We start from the raw sequence: 21,574 nt of genomic DNA, 5'->3' as shown, positions 1-21,574 counted from the left end.
TAGTAAACCCTTGAGCCGACCCCCTTAGGACGAACTTAATCCGCTCTAACTTTATGAACCCCGCCATATCATTTATCCAGGTCTCCACCCCCGGGGGCTTGGCTTCTTTCCACATTAGCAATATTCTGCGCCGGGCTACTAGGGACGCAAAGGCCAAAACATCGGCCTCTTTCGCCTCCTGCACTCCCGGCTCTTGTGCAACCCCAAATATAGCCAACCCCCAGCTTGGTTCGACCCGGACTCCTACTACTTTCGAAAGCACCTTTGTCACCCCCATCCAAAACCCCTGTAGTGCCGGGCATGACCAAAACATATGGGTATGATTCGCTGGGCTTCTCGAGCACCTCGCACACCTATCCTCCACCCCAAAAAATTTACTGAGCCGTGTTCCAGTCATATGTGCCCTGTGTAATACCTTAAACTGAATCAGGCTTAGCCTGGCGCACGAGGACGACGAGTTTACCCTGTTTAGGGCATCTGCCCACATCCCCTCCTCAATCTCCTCCCCTAGCTCTTCTTCCCATTTCCCTTTTAGTTCGTCCATCATAGTCTCCCCTTCGTCTCTCATTTCCCTATATATATCCGACACCTTACCGTCCCCCACCCATTTCTTTGAGATGACTCTGTCCTGCACCTCTTGTGTCGGGAGCTGCGGGAATTCCCTCACCTGTTGCCTCGCAAAAGCCCTCAATTGCATGTACCTGAATGCATTCCCTTGGGGCAACCCATATTTCTCGGTCAGCGCTCCCAGACTCGCAAACTTCCCATCCACAAATAGATCTTTCAATTGCGTTATACCTGCTCTTTGCCACATTCCATATCCCCCATCCATTCCCCCCGGGGCAAACCGATGGTTGTTTCTTATCGGGGACCCCCCCAGTGCTCCGGTCTTTCCCCTATGTCGTCTCCACTGTCCCCAAATCTTCAGTGTAGCTACCACCACCGGACTCGTGGTATAGTTCCTTGGTGAGAACGGCAATGGGGCTGTCACCATAGCCTGCAGGCTGGTCCCCCTACAGGACGCCCTCTCTAATCTCTTCCACGCCGCTCCTTCCTCCTCTCCCATCCACTTACTCACCATTGAAATATTAGCGGCCCAATAATACTCACTTAGGCTCGGTAGTGCCAGCCCCCCCCTATCCCTACTACGCTGTAAGAATCCCTTCCTCACTCTCGGAGTCTTCCCGGCCCAAACAAAACCCATGATACTCTTTTCTATCCTTTTGAAAAAAGCCTTCGTGATCACCACCGGGAGACACTGAAACACAAAAAGGAATCTCGGGAGGACCACCATCTTAACCGCCTGCACCCTCCCTGCCATTGACAATGCTACCATATCCCATCTCTTGAAATCTTCCTCCATCTGTTCCACCAACCGCGTCAAATTTAGCCTGTGCAATGTGCCCCAATTCTTAGCTATCTGGATCCCCAGGTAACGAAAGTCTCTTGTTACCTTCCTCAACGGTAGGTCTTCTATTTCTCTACTCTGCTCCCCTGGATGCACCACAAACAGCTCACTCTTCCCCATGTTCAATTTATACCCTGAAAAATCCCCAAACTCCCCAAGTATCCGCATTATTTCTGGCATCCCCTCCGCTGGATCCGCCACATATAGTAGCAGATCATCCGCATATAAAGATACCCGGTGTTCTTCTCCTCCCCTAAGTATTCCCCTCCATCCCTTGGAACCTCTCAGCGCTATCGCCAGGGGCTCAATCGCCAGTGCAAACAGTAATGGGGACAGAGGACATCCCTGCCTTGTCCCTCTATGGAGCCGAAAATATGCCGATCCCCGTCCATTCGTGACCACACTCGCCACTGGGGCCCTATACAACAGCTGCACCCATCTAACATACCCCTCTCCGAACCCAAATCTCCTCAACACCTCCCACAGATAATCCCACTCCACTCTATCAAATGCTTTCTCGGCATCCATCGCCACTACTATCTCCGTTTCACCCTCTGGTGGGGCCATCATCATTACCCCTAACAACCTCCGTATGTTCGTGTTCAGCTGTCTCCCCTTCACAAACCCAGTTTGGTCCTCATGAACCACCCCCGGGACACATTCCTCTATTCTCATTGCCATTACCTTGGCCAAGACCTTGGCATCTACATTGAGGAGGGAGATTGGTCTGTAGGACCCGCATTGTAGCGGATCCTTTTCCTTCTTTAAAAGAAGCGATATCGTTGCTTCTGACATAGTCGGGGGCAGTTGTCCCCTTTCCTTTGCCTCGTTGAAGGTCCTCGTCAGTAGCGGGGCGAGCAAGTCCAAATATTTTCTGTAAAATTCAACTGGGAATCCGTCCGGTCCCGGGGCCTTTCCCGTCTGCATGTTCCTAATTCCTTTCACCACTTCTTCTACCGTGATCTGTGCTCCCAATCCCATCCTTTCCTGCTCTTCCACCTTGGGAATTTCCAGCCGATCCAAAAACTCCATCATTCTCTCCCTCCCATCCGGGGGTTGAGCTTCATACAATTTTTTATAAAATGTCTTAAACACTTCATTCACTCTCTCTGCTCCCCGCTCCGTCTCTCCATCTTTGTCTCTCACCCCCCCTATTTCCCTCGCTGCTCCCCTTTTCCTCAATTGGTGTGCCAGCAATCTGCTCGCCTTCTCTCCATATTCATACTGTACACCCTGCGCCTTCCTCCATTGTGCCTCTGCAGTGCCTGTGGTCAGCAAGTCAAATTCCACATGCAGCCTTTGCCTTTCCCTATACAGTCCCTCCTCCGGTGCTTCCGCATACTGTCTGTCCACCCTCAAAAGTTCTTGCAACAACCGCTCCCGTTCCTTACTCTCCTGCTTCCCTTTATGTGTCCTTATTGATATCAGCTCCCCCCTAACCACCGCCTTCAACGCCTCCCAGACCACTCCCACCTGAACCTCCCCATTGTCATTGAGTTCCAAGTACTTTTCAATGCATTCCCTCACCCTTAAGCACACCCCCTCATCCGCCATTAGTCCCATGTCCATTCTCCAGGGTGGACGCCCTCTTGTTTCCTCCCCTATCTCCAAGTCTACCCAGTGTGGGGAATGATCCGAAATGGCTATAGCCGTATATTCCGTTCCCCTCACCCTCGGGATCAATGCCCTACCCAACACAAAAAAGTCTATGCGTGAATAGACTTTATGGACATAGGAGAAAAACGAGAACTCCTTACTCCTAGGTCTACTGAATCTCCACGGGTCCACCCCTCCCATCTGCTCCATAAAATCCTTAAGCACCTTGGCTGCTGCCGGCCTCCTACCAGCCCTGGACTTCGACCTATCCAGCCTTGGTTCCAACACCGTGTTAAAGTCTCCCCCCATTATCAGCTTTCCGGTCTCTAGGTCTGGGATGCGTCCTAGCATTCGCCTCATAAAATTGGCATCGTCCCAATTCGGGGCATACACGTTTACCAACACCACCATCTCTCCCTGTAATTTGCCACTCACCATCACGTATCTGCCCCCGTTATCCGCCACTATAGTCTTTGCCTCGAACATTACCCGCTTCCCCACTAATGTAGCCACCCCCCTGTTTTTCGCATCCAGCCCCGAATGGAACACCTGCCCTACCCATCCTTTGCGCAACCTAACCTGATCTATCAGTTTCAGGTGCGTTTCCTGTAACATGACCACATCTGCTTTAAGTTTCTTAAGGTGTGCGAGTACTCGTGCCCTCTTTATCGGCCCGTTAAGCCCCCTCACGTTCCACGTGATCAGCCGAGTTGGGGGGCTTCCCACCCCCCCCCCCCCCCCTTGCCGGTTAGCCATCATCTTTTTCCAGCTTCTCGCCCAGTTCCCACGCGGCTGTATTTCTCCCAGACGGTGCCCCCCCGCCCATCCTTTCCCGTACCCACTCCCCCCTTTCCCCAGCAGCAGCAACCCAGTAATTCCCCCCTCCCCCCCCCCCCCCCGCTAGACCCCCCGCTAGCGTAATTACTCCCCCCATGTTGCTCCCAGAAGTCAGCAAACTCTGGCTGACCTCGGCTTCCCCCCGTGATCACGGCTCGCCCCGTGCGGCGCCCCCTCCTTCCTGCTTCTCTATTCCCGCCATAATTATCATAGCGCGGGAACCAAGCCCGCGCCTCTCCCTCGGCCCCGCCTCCCATGGCCAACGCCCCATCTCCTCTCCCTCCCCACCTCCCCCCATCACCACCTGTGGGAGAAAGAAAAGTTACCATACCGCAGGATTAATCATACAATCCCTCTTCGCCCCCCCACCACTCGTCCCACCACTTTGTCCCAACGTTCATTTTCGTAGTCCAATCATTCCAATTTTTCTTCTACAATAAAAGTCCACGCTTCATCCGCCGTCTCAAAGTAGTGGTGCCTCCCTTGATATGTGACCCACAGTCTTGCCGGTTGCAGCATTCCAAACTTTATCTTTTTTTTGTGAAGTACCGCTTTGGCCCGATTAAAGCTCGCCCTCCTTCTCGCCACCTCCGCACTCCAATCTTGATAGACGCGGATCACCGCGTTCTCCAATTTACTACACCGAGTTTTCTTCGCCCATCTAAGGACCATTTCTCTATCCTTAAAATGGAGAAATCTCACCACTATGGCTCTGGGAGCTTCTCCTGCTCTCGATCCTCGCACCATAACTCGGTATGCTCCCTCCACCTCCAACGGACCCGTCGGGGCCTCCACTCCCATTAACGAGTGCAGCATCGTGCTCACATATGCCCCGACGTCCGCCCCCTCCACACCTTCAGGAAGGCCAAGAATCCTCAAGTTGTTCCTCCTTGCGTTATTTTCCAGTGCCTCCAACCTCTCCACAGATCGTTTCTGGTGTGCCTCCTGTATCTCCGACTTCACCACCAGGCCCTGTATGTCGTTTTCATTCTCTGCTGCTTTCGCCTTCACGACCCGAAGCTCCTGCTCCTGGGTCTTTTGTTCCTCTTTCAGCCCTTCAATCGCCTGTAATATCGGGGCCAACAACTCTTTCTTCATTTCCTTTTTTATCTCCTCCACGCAGCGTTTCAAAAACTCTTGTTGTTCAGGGCCCCATATGAAACTGCCACCTTCCGACGCCATCTTGGTTTCTGCTTGCCTTCCTTGCCGTTGTTCCAAAGGATCCGCTGCAATCCGGCCACTTTCCTCTCCTTTTTCCATCCGTGTCCAGGGGGAACACCCTTCTGGTTTACCGCACGGTGTTTTCAGCCGTTAAAATTGCCGTTGGGGCTCCTATCAAGAGCCCAAAAGTCCGTTTCACAGGAGCTGCCGAAACGTGCGACTCAGCTGGTCATCGCCGCACCCGGAAGTCCACAGCTACATGTATATAGACACAATGTATATATACCCAGACACAGCTACATGTATATAGATATAATGTATATTTACCCAGACACAGGTACATGTGTATGGACACAATGTATATATACACGACACAGCTACATATATATAGTCACCGGTGTGGTCGGAGACTGCTAGGTGCCGGGAAAATACATCCTCAAGTAGGCTGCGCATATTTAAATAAGCCTGATGGATCATTTGGGTGGAATTGTGAGACTAGCTAAGATGAAAAAGGAAGCATACATAAGATCTAGGTGACTTAAAACTGATGAAGCATTGGAGGAATATCGGGAAAGTAGGACAAATCTGAAACGCACAATAAAGAGGGCTAAAAGGTGTCATGAAATATCTTTGGCTAGGGTTAAGGAAAATCCCAAAGCCTTTTATTCGTATAGAAGGAGCAAGAGGGTAACTAGAGAAAGGATTCCTTTCTTTGGCGCCAGGGTCCCAGGTTCAATTCCCCGCTGGGTCACTGTCTGTGCGGAGTCTGCACGTTCTCCCCGTGTGTGCGTGGGTTTCCTCCGGGTGCTCCGGTTTCCTCCCACAGTCCAAAGATGTGCAGGTTAGGTGGATTGGCCATGCTAAATTGCCCTTAGTGACCAAAAAGATTAGGATGGGTTATTGGGTTACGGGGATAGGGGGAAGTGAGGGCTTAAGTGGGTCGGTGCAGACTCGATGGGCCGAATGGCCTCCTTCTGCACTGTATGTTCTATGTTCTATGATTGGCCCACTCAAAGGCAAAAGAGAGAATTTATGCATGGAGTCAGAGGAAATGGGTGAAATTCTTAATGAGTACTTTGCATCGATATTCACCAAGGAGAGGGACATGACGGATGTTGAGGCTAGGGATGGATGTTTAAATATTCTAGGTCAAGTCAGCATAAGGAAGGTGGAAGTTTTGGGTATTCTAAAAGGCATTAAGGTGGACAAGTCCCCAGGTCCAGATGGGATCTATCCCAGGTTACTGAGGGAGGCGAGGGACGAAATAGCTGGGGCCTTAACAGATATCTTTGCAGCATCCTTGAGCACGGGTGAGGACCTGGAGGACTGGAGAATTGCTAATGTTGTCCCTTTGTTTAAGAAGGGTAGAAGGGATAATCCAGGGAATTATAGACCTGTGAGCTTGACGTCAGTGGTAGGCAAACTGTTGGAGAAAATACTGAGGGATAGGATCTATTCACATTTGGAAGAAAATAGACTTATCATTGATAGGCAACATGGTTTTGTGTTTTACAAACCTAATAGAATTCTTTGAGGAAGTGACAAAGTTAATTGATATGGGGAGGGCTGTAGATGTCATATACATGGACTTCAGTCAGGCATTTGATAAAGTTTCCCATGGTAGGTTGATGGAAAAAGTGAAGTTGTATGGGGTTCAGGGTGTACTAGCTAGATGGATAAAGAACTGGCTGGGCAACAGGAGACAGAGAGTAGTGGTGGAAGGGAATATCTCAAAATGGAAAAAGGTGACTAGTGGTGTTCCACAGGGATCCGTGCTCGGACCACTGTTGTTTGTGATATACATAAATGATCTGGATGAAGGTATAGGTGGTCTGATTAGCAAGTTTGCAGATGATACTAAGATTGGTGGAGTTGCAGATACCGAGGAGGACTGTCAGAGAATACAGCAAAATATAGATAGATTGGCGAGTTGGGCAGAGAAATGGCAGATGGAGTTCAATCCAGGCAAATGCGAGGTGATGCATTTTGGAAGATCTAATTCAAGAACGGACTGTACGGTCAATGGAAGAGTCCTGGGGAAAATTGATGTACAGAGAGATCTGGGAGTTCAGGTCCATTGTACCCTAAAGGTGGCAACGCAGGTTGATAGAGTGGTCAAGAAGGCATACAGCATGCTTGCCTTCATCGGACGGGGTATTGAGTACAAGAGTCGGCAGGTCATGTTACAGTTGTATAGGTCTTTGGTTAGGCCACATTTGGAATACTGCGTGCAGTTCTGGTCGCCACATTACCAGAAGGATTTGGATGCTTTAGAGAGGGTGCAGACGAGGTTCACCAGGATGTTGCCTGGTATGGAGGGTACTAGCTATGAAGAAAGATTGAGTAGATTCGGATTGTTTTCGTTGGAAAGACAGAGGTTGAGGGGGGACCTGATTGAGGTCTACAAAATTATGAGAGGTATGGACAGGGTGGATAGCAACAAGCTTTTTCCAAGAGTGGGAGTGTCAATTACAAGGGGTCACGATTTCAAGGTGAGAGGGGGGAAGTTTAAGGGAGATGTGCGTGGAAGGTTTTTTACGCAGAGGGTGGTTGGTGCCTGGAAAGCTTTGCCAGTGGAGGTGGTAGAGGCGGGCACGATAGCATCATTTAAGATGCATCTAGACAGATATATGAAAAGGCGGGGAACAGACGGAAGTAGATCCTTGGAAAATAGAAGACAGGTTTAGATAAAGGATCTGGATCAGCGCAGGCTGGGAGGGCCGAAGGGCCTGTTCCTGTGCTGTAATTTTCTTTGTTCTTTTGTTCTATTTAAGTATGATTATCTGGATCACGCCCAGCGAGATCGTGATCCAGATTGCCACAGGCACCGCGGGTACCTTGCATGCGGTTTCCACCCAGCGCAAAGCCCAATTTGGGCCTCTTATGCGATGCTCCAGGTCCGTAGATCGGTGCTTAGCACAATGTGGTGTGAAATCGCGCCGGTAATATATATATATATATATATATATAAGCATGCATGTTTATAGGCGCATCCTGTAGATGTACACAGACAGTTACATGCATATAGACGTGTAATGCATATGTACCCAGACACAGGTACATGTGTATGAACTAGGGTATGCACACATACATATGTGCTCACATATGTAACACAAACACAGTAATGGTGCATGCCCATCAAAACATACTCTCCGCATTCTCGCACCATCCTTTTAACCTGCTCATCTCTCAATTCCGTCACTTCATTAATTCTGAAGCCTCTGGGGCTAATGTTCCAAATTGTGGGTATGGCCTTCATACAGTTAAAATTCAGTAAATTCCTTAATTCCCAGTAGGAATGAAGCCATGTCCAAAAGGCAGCTCACTCCCCAGGTTCCTATTTCCTTCATATCTCTGACAATTCCATTGTTTTTACAGCTGTCATTCCCACGGCAGGAGTGGCTCTGTGGCTGTAATTATAATCTGAATCGCCAACTAGCTTGTACGTTCACATGTGGGAGGCAAAGGATTTGCCAAAAATGCAAAATGCCCCATGTTCTGCCCAATTGAGACTCATGTTGACTCAGGTTTATTACAATCCTGCCGGCACCATTACAAAACATGTATTAGACTGTATAAAATAAAGGTGGTATGTGAGCTGTGCTGATCAAAAAAAATCCATCCTAAAATTCCACCTCTCACATTCACCAACAATTGTGTATACAGTCGCTTTCGCAGCCAGTATGAACACACTGTTACTGTACCTTTTCACCTTGTTTAATCTTTGAATGCAGTCCGCTGCCAGCCTCTCCTCCGGGTGGGTCTCGAGGAACCTCTTCACGTGAGGCAGCAGGGCGTTACTGGGAGGGAAGAGCCCAGTGCAGAGCCAGAGGAGCTGCCAGCCATTGTCTACACTGTACCTGAGAGTCAGAAGCAGAGAGAGAACTCCTGTCAGTGCATCAGTTCACCAAGTGGCTGTTTACAACAATCTGATCCAGCCCACAATTGTTCAGGTTGGTCCATTCTCAGCTGCCCCCAAGAAGGAGGTGGGCCTTCCCCCTGAACCTAGAGTTGCCAACCGTGTGCTCCCGGTTCCCTCACATGCCTTGCCACCAGGCTCCAGCAGCCATCCTTGTGATGCACTGCCTCGCTACGCCAATCGGAAAGCAAAAAGACTCTTTACCCAATTGGATGGTGCTTGACTGTTGGTCAATCCCATTTTCAATATTTTTACATCTGGCGAAGAGAAGTGTTCAAAGAAAATGATAAAGAAAACAATCTTTTTCATGTCACGTTGAGTTTTCTCCAGGGTTGCAGTGCCCTGGAGATTGACCTTCAATTCCTGGAGACTCCAGGCCAGTGTGGAGGTTTGGAAACCCTGCTGCACTCCGTGTGGTAACGGAGCTCTCAAGATGGTGATTGGTGGGAACGATAGCCTACGGTAATGGTGTTTTCCCTTGTTGATAGATATGGGGATGGAGAGGTGCTGCAACATTGACCCTTGACCTACGAACTGGCCCCTTTTGCACAGTCCCTGCTGGGACCATGGGGTCAGCAGATTCAACCACTAGTTTTAGACAAAGGCGTCTGCATCCAGAGTTACAAGTTCTTTCAGTTTGATTCTTCCACGGGACCTGGGCGTCGCTGGTTAGTCCAGCATTTATTGCCCGTCCCTAATTGCCCTTGAGAAGGTGGTGGTGAGCTGCCTTCTTGAACCACTGCAGTCCATGTGGTGTAGGTACAGCTACAGTACTGTTAGGGAGGGAGCTCCAGGATTTTGACCCAGTGGCAGTGAAGGAATGGCGATATATTTCCAAGTCAGGATGGCGAGTGGCTCGGAGGGGAATCTTCAGGTGGTGGGGTTCCCATGTGTCTACAGCCCATCTCCTTCTAGATAGTAATGGTCACGGGTTTGGAAGGTGCAGTCGAAGGATTATTGGTGAGTTGCTGCAGTGCATCAGTAGCTGCTGCAGTTGGGGTGGGGTAAATTACATTGCAGGAGGTTTCAGTGCATGACCCCCCCCCCCACCAACCGCTCCAACCTCCCCACCCCCACACTCCAATGATTGCGTGCTAGACATGCCAATTCTTATGGTAAACTGCCAGCCAGCCAATCAAAAGATGACAGTCTATTTATTGACTAGAACATCTAGTTCTTGACTAGTTAAAGTATTTTATTATAAAACAAATGCGTGGTTAAGATAACTATGAGAAATATTTTACGAACAACTATTAATGATAAATTATCCTAGAGCTACTGCAAGTATGACTATGCACTAACACGGCTATCTCCAGACTCCTCGATATACAGTCACGTGGTAGATTTACACTGCCACCTGCTGGTTGGAGGTCATTTACATAATTTTATACATGATTGCTTATGCATATCATTACATTTACTTCCACCTCTATTTCTTTGATGGGCTTTGTTGCTCACAGCAGTATCAGGAAGATTAATCGTTAATTCCCAGAGGCTTCAGGACAATAAACTATTGATATGATACCTTTAACATTGTAAAACAGACTAATGTGCTTCAAAGGGGCTTTAATCAAAGAAAATTTGACACTGAGACACATATGGAGATATCTGGTCAGATGACCAAAATCATGATAAAATAGGTGGGTTTCAAAGAAATGTCTTAAAGAAGCAGAGTGAGATCGAGAGGTGGAGAGGTGTAGGAAAGGAATTTCAAAGCTCAGAGCCCACACAGGCCCCAGGGGTGGAGTGATTAAAATGGGGGATGCACAAGAGTCCAGAATTAGATGAGCAGAGAGCTCTCAATGAGTGTGGAGCTGCAAGAGTTAATAGAGATAGGGAGGCATGGAGCCACGGAGGGATGTTCAATCAAGGATGATGTGAGGTGTGTCAGGATCGGGTGTCAGTGTAGATCAGCGAGCACAAAAGTGATGGGTACTCAGTGTGAGTTAGGATACAGGCAGCAGAGTTTGGGATGACCTCAAGTTTACAGTGGGCAGAATATTGGAAAATGGGCAGGAAGAAGAGTCAATACCGGAGGTAAAAAGCACAAATGAGGATTTCAAGAGGGAGACAAACCAAGACAGGGCAGAGTCGAGCGATGTTAGAGCTGGAGGTAGATGGTCTTGCTGATGGTGTGGATATCTGGTTAGATTCTTACCTCAAGGCCAAATACAACACCAAGGTTACAAACTGTCTGGTTCTGCCTCAGAGTGTTGCCAGGGAGAGGGATGGAGTCATTGGCAAGGGAACAGAGTGGAGATTGAAGACAATGCTTTCTGTCCTCCCGATATATAATTGGGGGATTGTTCTGCACATCCAGAGTTGAATGTTTTACGGGCAATATAATAAACCAGAAATAGTGGCTTTGGCAAAATAGATGGCGGTGGAACAGTGGTGGATGGCATCAGCATTCATGTGACGCCGTCTCCAAGGGGCAGCAAGTAGATGGGAAATAGGAGTAGATCATGGATAAATCCTTGGGGACACCAGAGGGAGGAAGAGAAGCCATTGCACTTGATTCTTTGCCTACGCTTGGATAGATAAGAATGGAACCAGGCAAGTGCAATCCCACGCAGAGGCAGGCAGGTGAGACGGGTTTAAGATGATGGTTGTAGTAAAGAGATGAGATAAGGGGTTATTTTTGCATTTTTGAGTGGGCAGCAGCTTTGACAGAGGACAACGGGACCGAGTACTGTTTGATGTGGCCTGGGCAGATATGGAGGTGAAAGGCTGACACAGTTGTCCAGCATAAATGTTCAAAGCTTCGTCCCTTGAATAAAATAAAGACTTGCATTTATATAGTGCTTTTCATCAACGCAAGGCATTACAATGTGCTTCACAGCCAGGTGCACTAACTGTAGGAAAAGCAGCAGCCAACTTGTGCACAGCAAGCTCCCTCGAACAGCAATGAGGTAGTGATAATAATCTGTTTTTGTGATGGTCAGTGAGCGATAAATATTGGACGGGACACCAGGAAGATCTCCCCCACTGTTCTTCAAAACAGTGTCGCATCCCCACCCGACAGGGCCTTGGTTTAACGTCTTGCCTGAAAGAGAGCACCGCTGGCAGTGCAGCACTCACTCTGGACTGAAGTGTCAGCTTCCCGTTTTTGTGAACAAGTCCCAGAGCATGATTTGAACCCACAATCTTGTACCTCGGCCAACAAGGGGTGCTACCAGCTGAGTCATTCTGGCTGCCAGTTCTGGCTGGCATCATCCAACTCAGCTTCCACATCTTCCTGTGGAATAGCTTCATTTTCTTTTTGCAGATTTTTTTTTTTCTTTTGGTCACGTCGGGTAACTTTCCTTCATTCACAGCCATTTGCTTGCTCTGTTGCAGTTTGGGTAATGTGTCGGCATTTTCAAAAAGCTCGATTTTGAAGACTTTCAGCCTCTTCTTTTTTCTGGACTAAACCTTTCGGCTCTGCACTGACATGGCCTGTGACCATCTTGTGGTTCGCTTCAGTATTGTCTCCTTTGACCTCGGGCCTCTCTTCTACCTTGCCGAGGGGCCTCCTTGCCCTCTCGGTGCTTTATTGGGGACATTTTAGAACATACGATCAGCTTCAACAATTTGGAGTTTAAATATTTATCAAAGGCTTTTAATACCTCATTAAAACTGGTTGAGGAGTTATCAATGCCTTGCATTAGGATTACTTCACCCACAAATACACCAAACAAGTATAAAAACCTGTACTTTTTCTGATTTCTGACTTAATCCTGATGGACACTTGCAGTTTAAAACTTTCCTTCTCCATGATGCCCAATTTTCATGTCGAGTTTGGCACTTGCATGAGCTCAGATTGATCTCTCTTGCAAGATGATACTGCCAAATGCATTCTTTCACATTTTCTTCCTGCGCTTGTTGGGTTTTGGCAGTCTCCCACTGCGATCGCGAGCCCGACTCTTTAAAGTAGTCAATTCTGCAAGAAATCTTCAAACAAGTGGCAGCACAGTGCTTAGCACTGCTGCCTCACAGCTACAATTCCAACCTTGTGAGACTGTGTGAGTTTGCATATTCTCCATATCTGCGTGGGTTTCCTCCAGGTGCCGTTTCCTCCCACTGTCCAAAGATGTGCAGGTTAGGTGGATTCGCTATGCTAAGTTACCCCTTAGTGCCCAAAGATGTGCAGGTTAGGTGGGGTTATAGGGGTAGGTCAGGGGAGTGGGCCTAGGTAAGGTGTTCTTTCAGAGGTTCGGTGCAGCTATGATGGGCCAAATGACGTCCTTTTGTACTGTAGGAATTCAATTCTATGGTTCTAAGCCAGGTACTTATTTTATTTTAAGCTTAAATAATTGATAGGAAAGGGATTTTAGACTGTGGTTGCCAATTAAAAACACTTTTTCCAATCATTCACCCTCGACCTCCATATGTTGTGGTGCCAATTGTGGACCTGTGCTGTCACTTTCTTCCAGTTGTACCCAGGTATATTAGTGCTGATTGTTGCTGTAATTTCTGCCCTTTTACTATATTTTACTCACCCTTTAATAATAATAATTGCTTATTGTCACAAGTGGGCTTTAATGAAGTTACTCGCCACATTCCGGCACCTGTTCGGGGAGGCCGGTACAGGAATTGAACCCGTGCTGCTGGACTTGTTCTGCATTACAAGCCAGCTGTTTAGCCCGCTGTGCTAAACCAGCCCCTTTATGTGATCTGGCTAGGTCCTTTTACTCTGTGTTCGCGCAGGTTATTCTTTTTATCTGCACATTGGATTATTCTTCGGCCTTCAGCATTTTTCCCTTTTTGGAATTTTATTCAGCATTTTGTGATCTGGCTAGGTCAATTGACTCTGCATTCACTAAGGTCTGGCACAGGTACTCCATGTGCTCTGATGGAGCCCTTTTCAAACTCCAGGTCTGAAATGCAGCTGCTTTTTAGATGATCTCCAAATGTATCTTCAATTCAGGCATACATCTTACAGGTCAGACTGCAGTTTCTTTAATTTTTCATGCTTTTGGGATTTCGGGGCCCACCCATCGCTGCCACCATATTGTAAGGTTGTTTGATGTCGCATTAAGAAGTCTGGAGGCTAGTGCAGTTGACATTAAAACAATTTATCAGTAACCTGTAACTATATATCTCCAAGGTACTGCCCTGCAGGGGTGCTGTCTCCATGCTTACTTCTTCCAGAATCCTCGATATTCAGTCCACCATCACGTGACTCTCTAGGTCATATGGCAAAACTGGGCAAAACTGTTCTCCAGTCGTATGTCAACCTTTACTAACCCAAACACCCTTGTACCACAATCACAGCAGGGGTTTGGGAGGGCACAGTACCCGAGAGGGGACAAATGAAAGGAGGCACAACAAAAGCAGGAGAGAGGCAGCAAGGAGGAGTTGAAAGAAAAGTAAAGAAGGGGGGTAAAAAGTAGAAGTAGAAACAAAAGGTGCAGGTTGGGAGGGGCAATCAAAGTAAGGCCCAAATCCCATGAATAACTAAGAAAAATGCTAATGGGATGCAGGGAAACTCAGGTTACATTGGGACGCTTGTACAGTACGTCAAGGATAGATATGTCCTGGTGTTAAATCCCAGAAGGTTTGTGGCCTTACCTGTGACCAATGCCAAATGGGCAGTTCTTTATTGACCCAGTGTAAATGTGGAGCCAATCTGTACAAGGTGAGTTATAACACACATACACACACTGTTTCAGGCTCAGTAAGATAGGGCGGTGTCCAGTGAATCAGTTCAGTGAGACACTCTCAGACCCATGGAGCAAAAGATGGCAGGTTTCTCATGGCCCGTGAGTAGCTGTAGGGTTTTGGCCTCGGGCTCGGATTCTTACCTGTTACAATTATCTGTCAGCTGCTTCACAATCTGGCAGTAGATCTCGTCCTGTAATGTGTCCTCCTGCAGTGCCACTGAGAATATCAGATCAGTCAGCTCAGTACCAGACTTGGCCAGCTTCCCTGGGTAATCTCCCATGTACCTCATAATGGGTGAGAGGCTAGTTAAGGATGTTCGAGAGATGGAAGTGAGCCACAGACAAATCAGACAAATTTTATGCGCTTTATTTTTGGGGGAGGTCATTGCTTCTCCTTGTCGTTAATCTGGGGCCAAGCAGGTCTGGTATGTCTGAGATGGAGCCCACATTTGAAATGATTGTTTGTGCCTCAGCCTGCAGGCCATAAATAAAACCTCACTTCCCCCAAGCTCGCCCCACAAGGAGTGTAACTCCTCAATGTTACCTGCAGTATTCTCATCATTAAACCCAACTGCTGCAAGAGCAGGAGGCCATTCAGCCCCTCTAGTCTGTTCCGCCTTTCAATCTGATCATGAGCTATCTAGATTAACACTCTTGCAGAACAAAAATTTGACAATCCTCCCCAGCAGCATTTTAGGGAGGACAGAGTTCCAGATGACCACTCCTCTATGTGAAGATGTGCTCCCTGACACTCCGGAGCAGCCTAGACCTAATTTTGTGCTTAGTAACTGCAGGAGGAGTATCTGATGACCAACACAGATAGGTTAACCACCGATGACAATCATACTACACTTTTTTTAGATTCACCTACGATTTTAGGTATCAATGTTCCTCTACCCGCTGGGAAAGGGTGGTTCTGTTGCTATTATATGAACTGATCTCTAATTTTCAGATGCTGAACACCAACTCTCTGACACATCCTTCTACCTCTCCTGTAGGCCAGGGCCGCACCAACAAACATCCAGAGGAGTCACTGATATCATCTCCTCCAGTGATATTATCTCCACAGCTTCCCAGCCCATTCCTTAACCCCATAATACACACTTCTACCTCCTTCCCAAGATCCATAAACAACATTTCCCTGGTAGACTTATCGTTTCAGCTTGCTCCTGCCCTGATGAACTGATTTCTTCCTACCTTGAATCTATTTTTTCTCCCCTTGCCCAGTCTCTCCCTACCCACATCCATGACTCTTCTGAGGCCCTCCGTCACTTTAAATGTTTCCAATTTCCTGAGCCAAAAGGGAAATCCTTTTGACAAATTTATTAGGTTTTTTTGAGGATGTAACTAGGAGGGTAGATAAAGGGAAACCAGTAGATGTAGTTTAACTGGATTTCCAAAAGGCATTCGATAAGGTTAATGGGCAAGATACGGGTTCATGAAGCTGCGGGTGATAAATTAGCATGGATAAAGGAGTGGTTAACGGATAGAAAAGAGATTGGGCACAATCGGACCTTTTCCTTAGTGGAGTGCCATTAGAATCAGTGCTGGGGCCTTAACTATTTACAAACTATATTAGTGACGTAGATGAAGAAACAGAGACTAATTTATCCAGGTTTGCTGACACCAGGCTGTATGGAAAGGATAAGTTGTGGGGAGGACACAGAGAGGCTGCAGATATAGACAGGCTATGTGAGTGAGCAACAAGGTGTCAGGTGGAGAACAATATAGGGAAATGTGAAGTTATTCACCTTGGTCGTAAGAATCAAAAAGCTGATTTTTCTTTAAAAGGTGAGGAAATTGGGCATATATTCTCTGGAGTTTGGAAGAATGAGAGGCGATCTCATGGAAACCCTATAAATTCTGAAGGGGTATTGTAGGGCGGGCGCTGAGCGATTGTTTCCGCTGGCTGGGGAATCTAAAACACAGGCCACAATTTCAGGGTAAGAGACTGACCTTTTAGGACTGAGATGAGCAGAAATTACTTCATTCAAAGGGATGCTCCATCTTTCAATATATTTAAGGCTGGGACAGAATTTTGGTCCCAGGAAATTATGGGATAAAGGGAACAGGCAGGTAAATGGAATTGAAGCCCAAGAGCAGTGCTGGTTGTATTGAGTGTTGGCGCTGACACAATGGACTGTGTGTCTATTCCTGTTCCTTGTAAGAACTAAGAGCAGGAGGAGACAATTCAGACCCTCGAGCCCACCCCGCCATTAAATACGGTCACGGCTGACCTCCTCCCAGTCTCAACTCCACTTTCCTGCCCGTTCTCCATAACCCTTTAACCCATTACCAATTAAAAATCTGTCTAACTCCTCCTTAAATTTACTCAATGTCCCGGCCTCCCCCACACTCTGGGGTAGTGAATTCCACAGATTCACAACCCTGTAAGAGAAGTAATTTGTCCTCTCTGTTTTAAATCTGCTACCCCTTATCCTAAAACTGTGACCTCCCATCCTAAATTGCCCCACAAGAGGAAACATTCGTTCTATGTCTACTTTGTCTATACCTTTTATCATTTTCTATACTCCAATTAGTTCTCCTCTCATTTTTCTAAACCCTAGAGAATATAGAATCTCTCTTCATAAGACAAACCCCATATCTTTGAAATCAATCTAGTGAACCTCCTCTGAATTGCCTCCAATGCAGCTACATCCCTCCTCAATTAAGGGGGCCAAAACTGTACACAGTACTTCAGGTGCGGTCTCACCAATCAATACGTTATACAGTTGCAGCAATACTTCCCTACTTTTATATTCTATCCCTTTAGCTATAAAGGTCGAAATTCCATTTGCCGTCCTGATTACCCATTGTAACTACATACGTTTTCTGCGATTCATCCAAATCCCTCCGCACCAAAGCTCTCTGAAGTTTCTCTCCATTAACATAATAATTTGCCTTTCTATTTTTCTGACCAAAATGGATAACCTCACACTTATCCACGTTAAACTCCATCTGCCAGATTTTGGCCCACTTACATAACCTATCCATATGCATTTGTAAATTTTTCATTTCCTTTTTGCAACTTTTTATCCCAGTTATTTTAGTGTCATCTGCAAATTTGGCTGTAGTACCTTCTATCCCTACATCCAAGTCATGAATATAGATTGTAAATCGTTGGGACCCAAGGACCGAACCTTGTGGCACCCCACTAGTTACATCTTGTGAACCAGAAAAAGACCCTTTTATCCCAACTCTCTGCTTTCTGATGGTTGGCCAGTCCTCTAACCAAGCTAATAAATTACCCCTAACCCCACGTGATCATACCTTTTGTGCAAAATCTTATCAAATGCCTTCTGGAAGTCCAGATACACTACATCTACAGGATCCCCGGGCGAGATTCTCCGACCCCCCGCCGGGTTGGAGAATCGCCGGGGGCTGGCGTGAATCCCGTCCCCGCCGGTTGCCGAATTCTCCGGCACCGGATATTCGGCGGGGGCGGGAATCGCGCCGCGCCGGTTGGCGGGCCCCCCCCGCGATTCTCCGGCCTGGATGAGCCGAAGTCCCGCCGCTAAAATGCCTGTCCCGCCGGCGTAGATTAAACCACCTACCTTACCGGCGGGACAAGGCGGCGCGGGGGGCTCCGGGGTCCTGGGGCGGGGCGCGGGGTGATCTGGCCCCAGGGGGTGCCCCCACGGTGGCCTGGCCCGCGATCGGGGCCCACCGATCCACGGGCGGGCCTGTGCGGTGGGGGCACTCTTTTCCTTCCGCCTTCGCCACGGTCTCCACCATGGCGGAGGCAGAAGGGACTCCCTCCACTGCGCATGCGCGGGAATGCCGTCAGCGGCCGCTAACGCTCCCGCGCATGCGCCGCCCGGAGGTGTCATTTCCGCGCCAGCTGGCGGGGCACCAAAGGCCTTTTCCGCCAGCTGGCGGGGCGGAAGTTCGTCCGGCGCCGACCTAGCCCCTTGAGGTTGGGGCTCGGCCCCCAAAGATGCGGAGCATTCCGCACCTTTGGGGCGGCGCGATGCCCGACTGATTTGCGCCGTTTTGGGAGCCAGTCGGCGGACACCGGGCCGATACCGGAGAATTTCATCCCCCATTATCCACTTTGCATGTTACATCTTCGAAGAACTCTAGCAAATGAGTCAAACACGATTTACCCCTCATAGAAGCACGCTGACTCTGATGGATTGTGTTTTGACTTTCCAAATGTCCTGTTATCACTCCTGTAAGGGCCCTTCCTGTTGATTCCCTTCTTTCCCATTTCTTTTATTTTGTCATTATTGTTTTGATCTATGGATATTGAATGGACATATACCTTTAAGTCGAGCAGCGGAAGTGAAGTGAGCAAAAGAAAAATAGACATTCCCCATGCAAAGTAAATTGATGGGGTGGGCACAGGACGTTTATGCTTCTGTCAGAGATGGGGTCTACGGATTATGAGGAGGCAAAAAGAGCTATTCTGAATGCATGTGAATTAGTTCCAGAGGCATATAGGCAAAAGTTTTGGAATTTAAGGAAACAGCCGGGAAAACCTTATGCTGAATTTAAAGGGTTAAGCAGAACAATTTTATTAGGTCAATACTAGCTTTGGGAGTTGGAACTACCCTGAGGATCTGAGAGAAGTCATTCTCTTAGAAGGATTTAAGATTTAACTACCTTCTGTGTTAAGAACCCATGTTGAAGTCCAAAGGGTGATGACCATTAGACAAGCAACAAATATGGCTGATGATTATGAGCTGATCCATACATTTTTTTTGTTCCGTCACCTGCATAATTTTGAAAAGGATAAGAAATGAGTGAAAGGAAGGCAGGTAGCCAAGGTAAGGGATAGATAGCTGGAAATGCTCCGAGATCCCCTCCTCAGACCAGGAAGGAAGGTACTGAGGGTGAAAGTGAGACTCGAAGGCCTAGGTGTTACCATTGTGATAAGGTGGGATGCATTCGTTCAGCATGTTGGAAGTTGCGAGGAAAGCAAAGACTTGTTGGGGTTCATCAGGAGGATCCTGAAAAGGGAACAAAAATGGAGAATACTACAGGCAGACTGTAGCTCTAATTGGACTTAGGTAAACCTGAGGTAAACACTGCTGTAGGAGCAGGTGTGATAAACGAAGGAGATGAAAGATATGCAAGGTTTTTGTCTAAGCTGAAAATCACCCAGTTTTCACAAACCGAGGTAGCCAAACCCATAACTATTTTAAGGGACACAGGTACTGCACACACTCTCTTATTGGAGAGGGATTTGGTTTTCCTTCCAGAAAGTTCAATGAAAGCTAAGGTATTAGTGAATGGGATAAGTGGAGATTATGTCCCAGTTTCATTGTATAAAGTACAATTGGAGTGTGATTTAGTGTCAGGTCCAGTAGTTGTCGGAGTGGTTAAGATGTTACCAGAGGACTGAAAGGTTTTACTTTTTGGTAATGATTTGACAGGAGTGAAGGTTATAGCTTCACCCATGATTACAGAGAGTCCGAGGGAAGATAAGGAGACAGAAAAGTTACAGGAATGATTTTCATATATTTTTCCATGATGTGTGGTGACCAAAGGGCAACACGGTGGCGCAGTGGTTAGCATTGCTGCCTCACGGCGCCACGGTCCCAGGTTCAATCCCAGCTCTGGGTCTTTGTCTGTGTGGAGTTTGCACATTCTCCCCGTGTTTGCATGGGTTTCACCCCCACAACCCAAAGATGTGCAGGCTGGGTGGATTGGCTAAGCTAAATTGTCCCTTAATTGAAAAAATGAATTGGGTACTCTAAATTTATATTTAAAAAAAAGTGTGGTGACCAGGGCCGTGGCTAAACAATGTTCACCACCAGAGATTAAAGTCACGTCACAATCAGCTGGTAGAGTGGCCAAAACTATCCTTGAGAATGAGGATAATTCTGAGGGTGTTGAGTAGAACTTCATTAATTGAGACCCAGGAGGCAGATCCAGAGATACATAGATTAGCACAGGCAGCTCTCACAGAGGTTGAGGCTGAGGGGGTTCCAGAGTGCTATTACATTAAGAACAGAACTCTGATGAGGAAGTGGAGAAATCCTCATAGACCTGTGGATGAGGAATGGACAGTTGTTCATCAGATAGTGGTACCGCCAAGATATCATAGGGAAGTACTACAGATAGCACATGAGATATCAAAGGCAGAACATGTGGGAATTCGGAAAACTCAGGCACCTGTCAACAGGCATTTTTCACGGCCAGGACGGCGTAAGGATGCAATGCAATTCTGTAGAACCTGTCATACCTGCCATGTGATAGGTAAACCACAGCCTGTGGTTAAATCAGCACCTTTAATACCCATACCAGTGTTTGAAGAACCATTTAGTCGGGTGTTGCTATATTGTGTAGAACCGTTGCCTAAAATGAAAGCAGAGCATCAATACATTCTTACCGTCATGGATATGACTGCTCGATTTTGGGAAGTTATACATTTAAGAACAATTACAGCTAAGGTAATAGTGGAAAAGTTGACACAGCTTTTCACATGCTGTGGCCTACCTGTAGAAGTACAATCTGACCAGGGTTCTAACTTTATGTCTAAAATTTTAGGTAGTTTAGGTAGCAAACAATTAAAATCAACCACCTCTCAGGGAGCTTTGGAGAGATATCATCAGACTCTCAAAACCATGATTAGGGCCTATTCTCATGAATATCCAAGAGATTGGATTTTTTTAACTAATTGCCACCAGAGATTCTCCGAATGAATTCATTGAGTTTAGTCCATTGTGATTTAGTTTATGGGCATGAAATACAGGGTCCATTAAAATTGATAAAAGAAAAGTTTCTAAAACAACAGGATGAATCCTCAATGCTGGATTACATGTCCTTGTTTCGGGAAAGATTCATAGGAGTTTGTCAGGTAATCCACGAGCATTTAAAGGTTTCGGGAGCAAGAATGAAAAATGTGGACAGAAAATTTGTGCCAGGTCCAGAATATTCCAGGCTGATGATGAGATACTGATATTGTTGCCTTTGCAGGACGAACCTCTGAAAGTGAAATTCAGTGGCTCCTATAAAGGTGGTTAGGAGGGCGAATAAGGTGACTGACCTTATAGATACTCC

At 47.3% G+C, this 21,574-nt stretch overlaps 1 protein-coding gene across 2 annotated transcripts in view; it reads right to left on the bottom strand.

Moving 5' to 3' along the window:
- The window catches only part of LOC140390030 (unconventional myosin-VIIa-like), a 172,919-nt gene that overhangs the window by 39,991 nt on the left and 111,354 nt on the right, over nucleotides 1-21,574 (bottom strand). For both annotated transcript variants that reach the window (XM_072474873.1, XM_072474874.1), the window contains exons 17-18: nucleotides 14,708-14,861; nucleotides 8,707-8,862 (exon numbers count right to left, since the gene is read on the bottom strand). In XM_072474873.1, coding sequence (XP_072330974.1) covers nucleotides 8,707-8,862; nucleotides 14,708-14,861 — 310 coding nt within the window. The remainder of the gene's footprint in view (nucleotides 1-8,706; nucleotides 8,863-14,707; nucleotides 14,862-21,574) is intronic.

This window comes from Scyliorhinus torazame, chromosome 14, assembly GCF_047496885.1.
Source record: "Scyliorhinus torazame isolate Kashiwa2021f chromosome 14, sScyTor2.1, whole genome shotgun sequence".
Lineage (NCBI taxonomy): Eukaryota > Metazoa > Chordata > Chondrichthyes > Carcharhiniformes > Scyliorhinidae > Scyliorhinus > Scyliorhinus torazame.
Note: the sequence above shows the minus strand (reverse complement) of the source record. Positions and strands in the feature narration are given on the sequence as shown.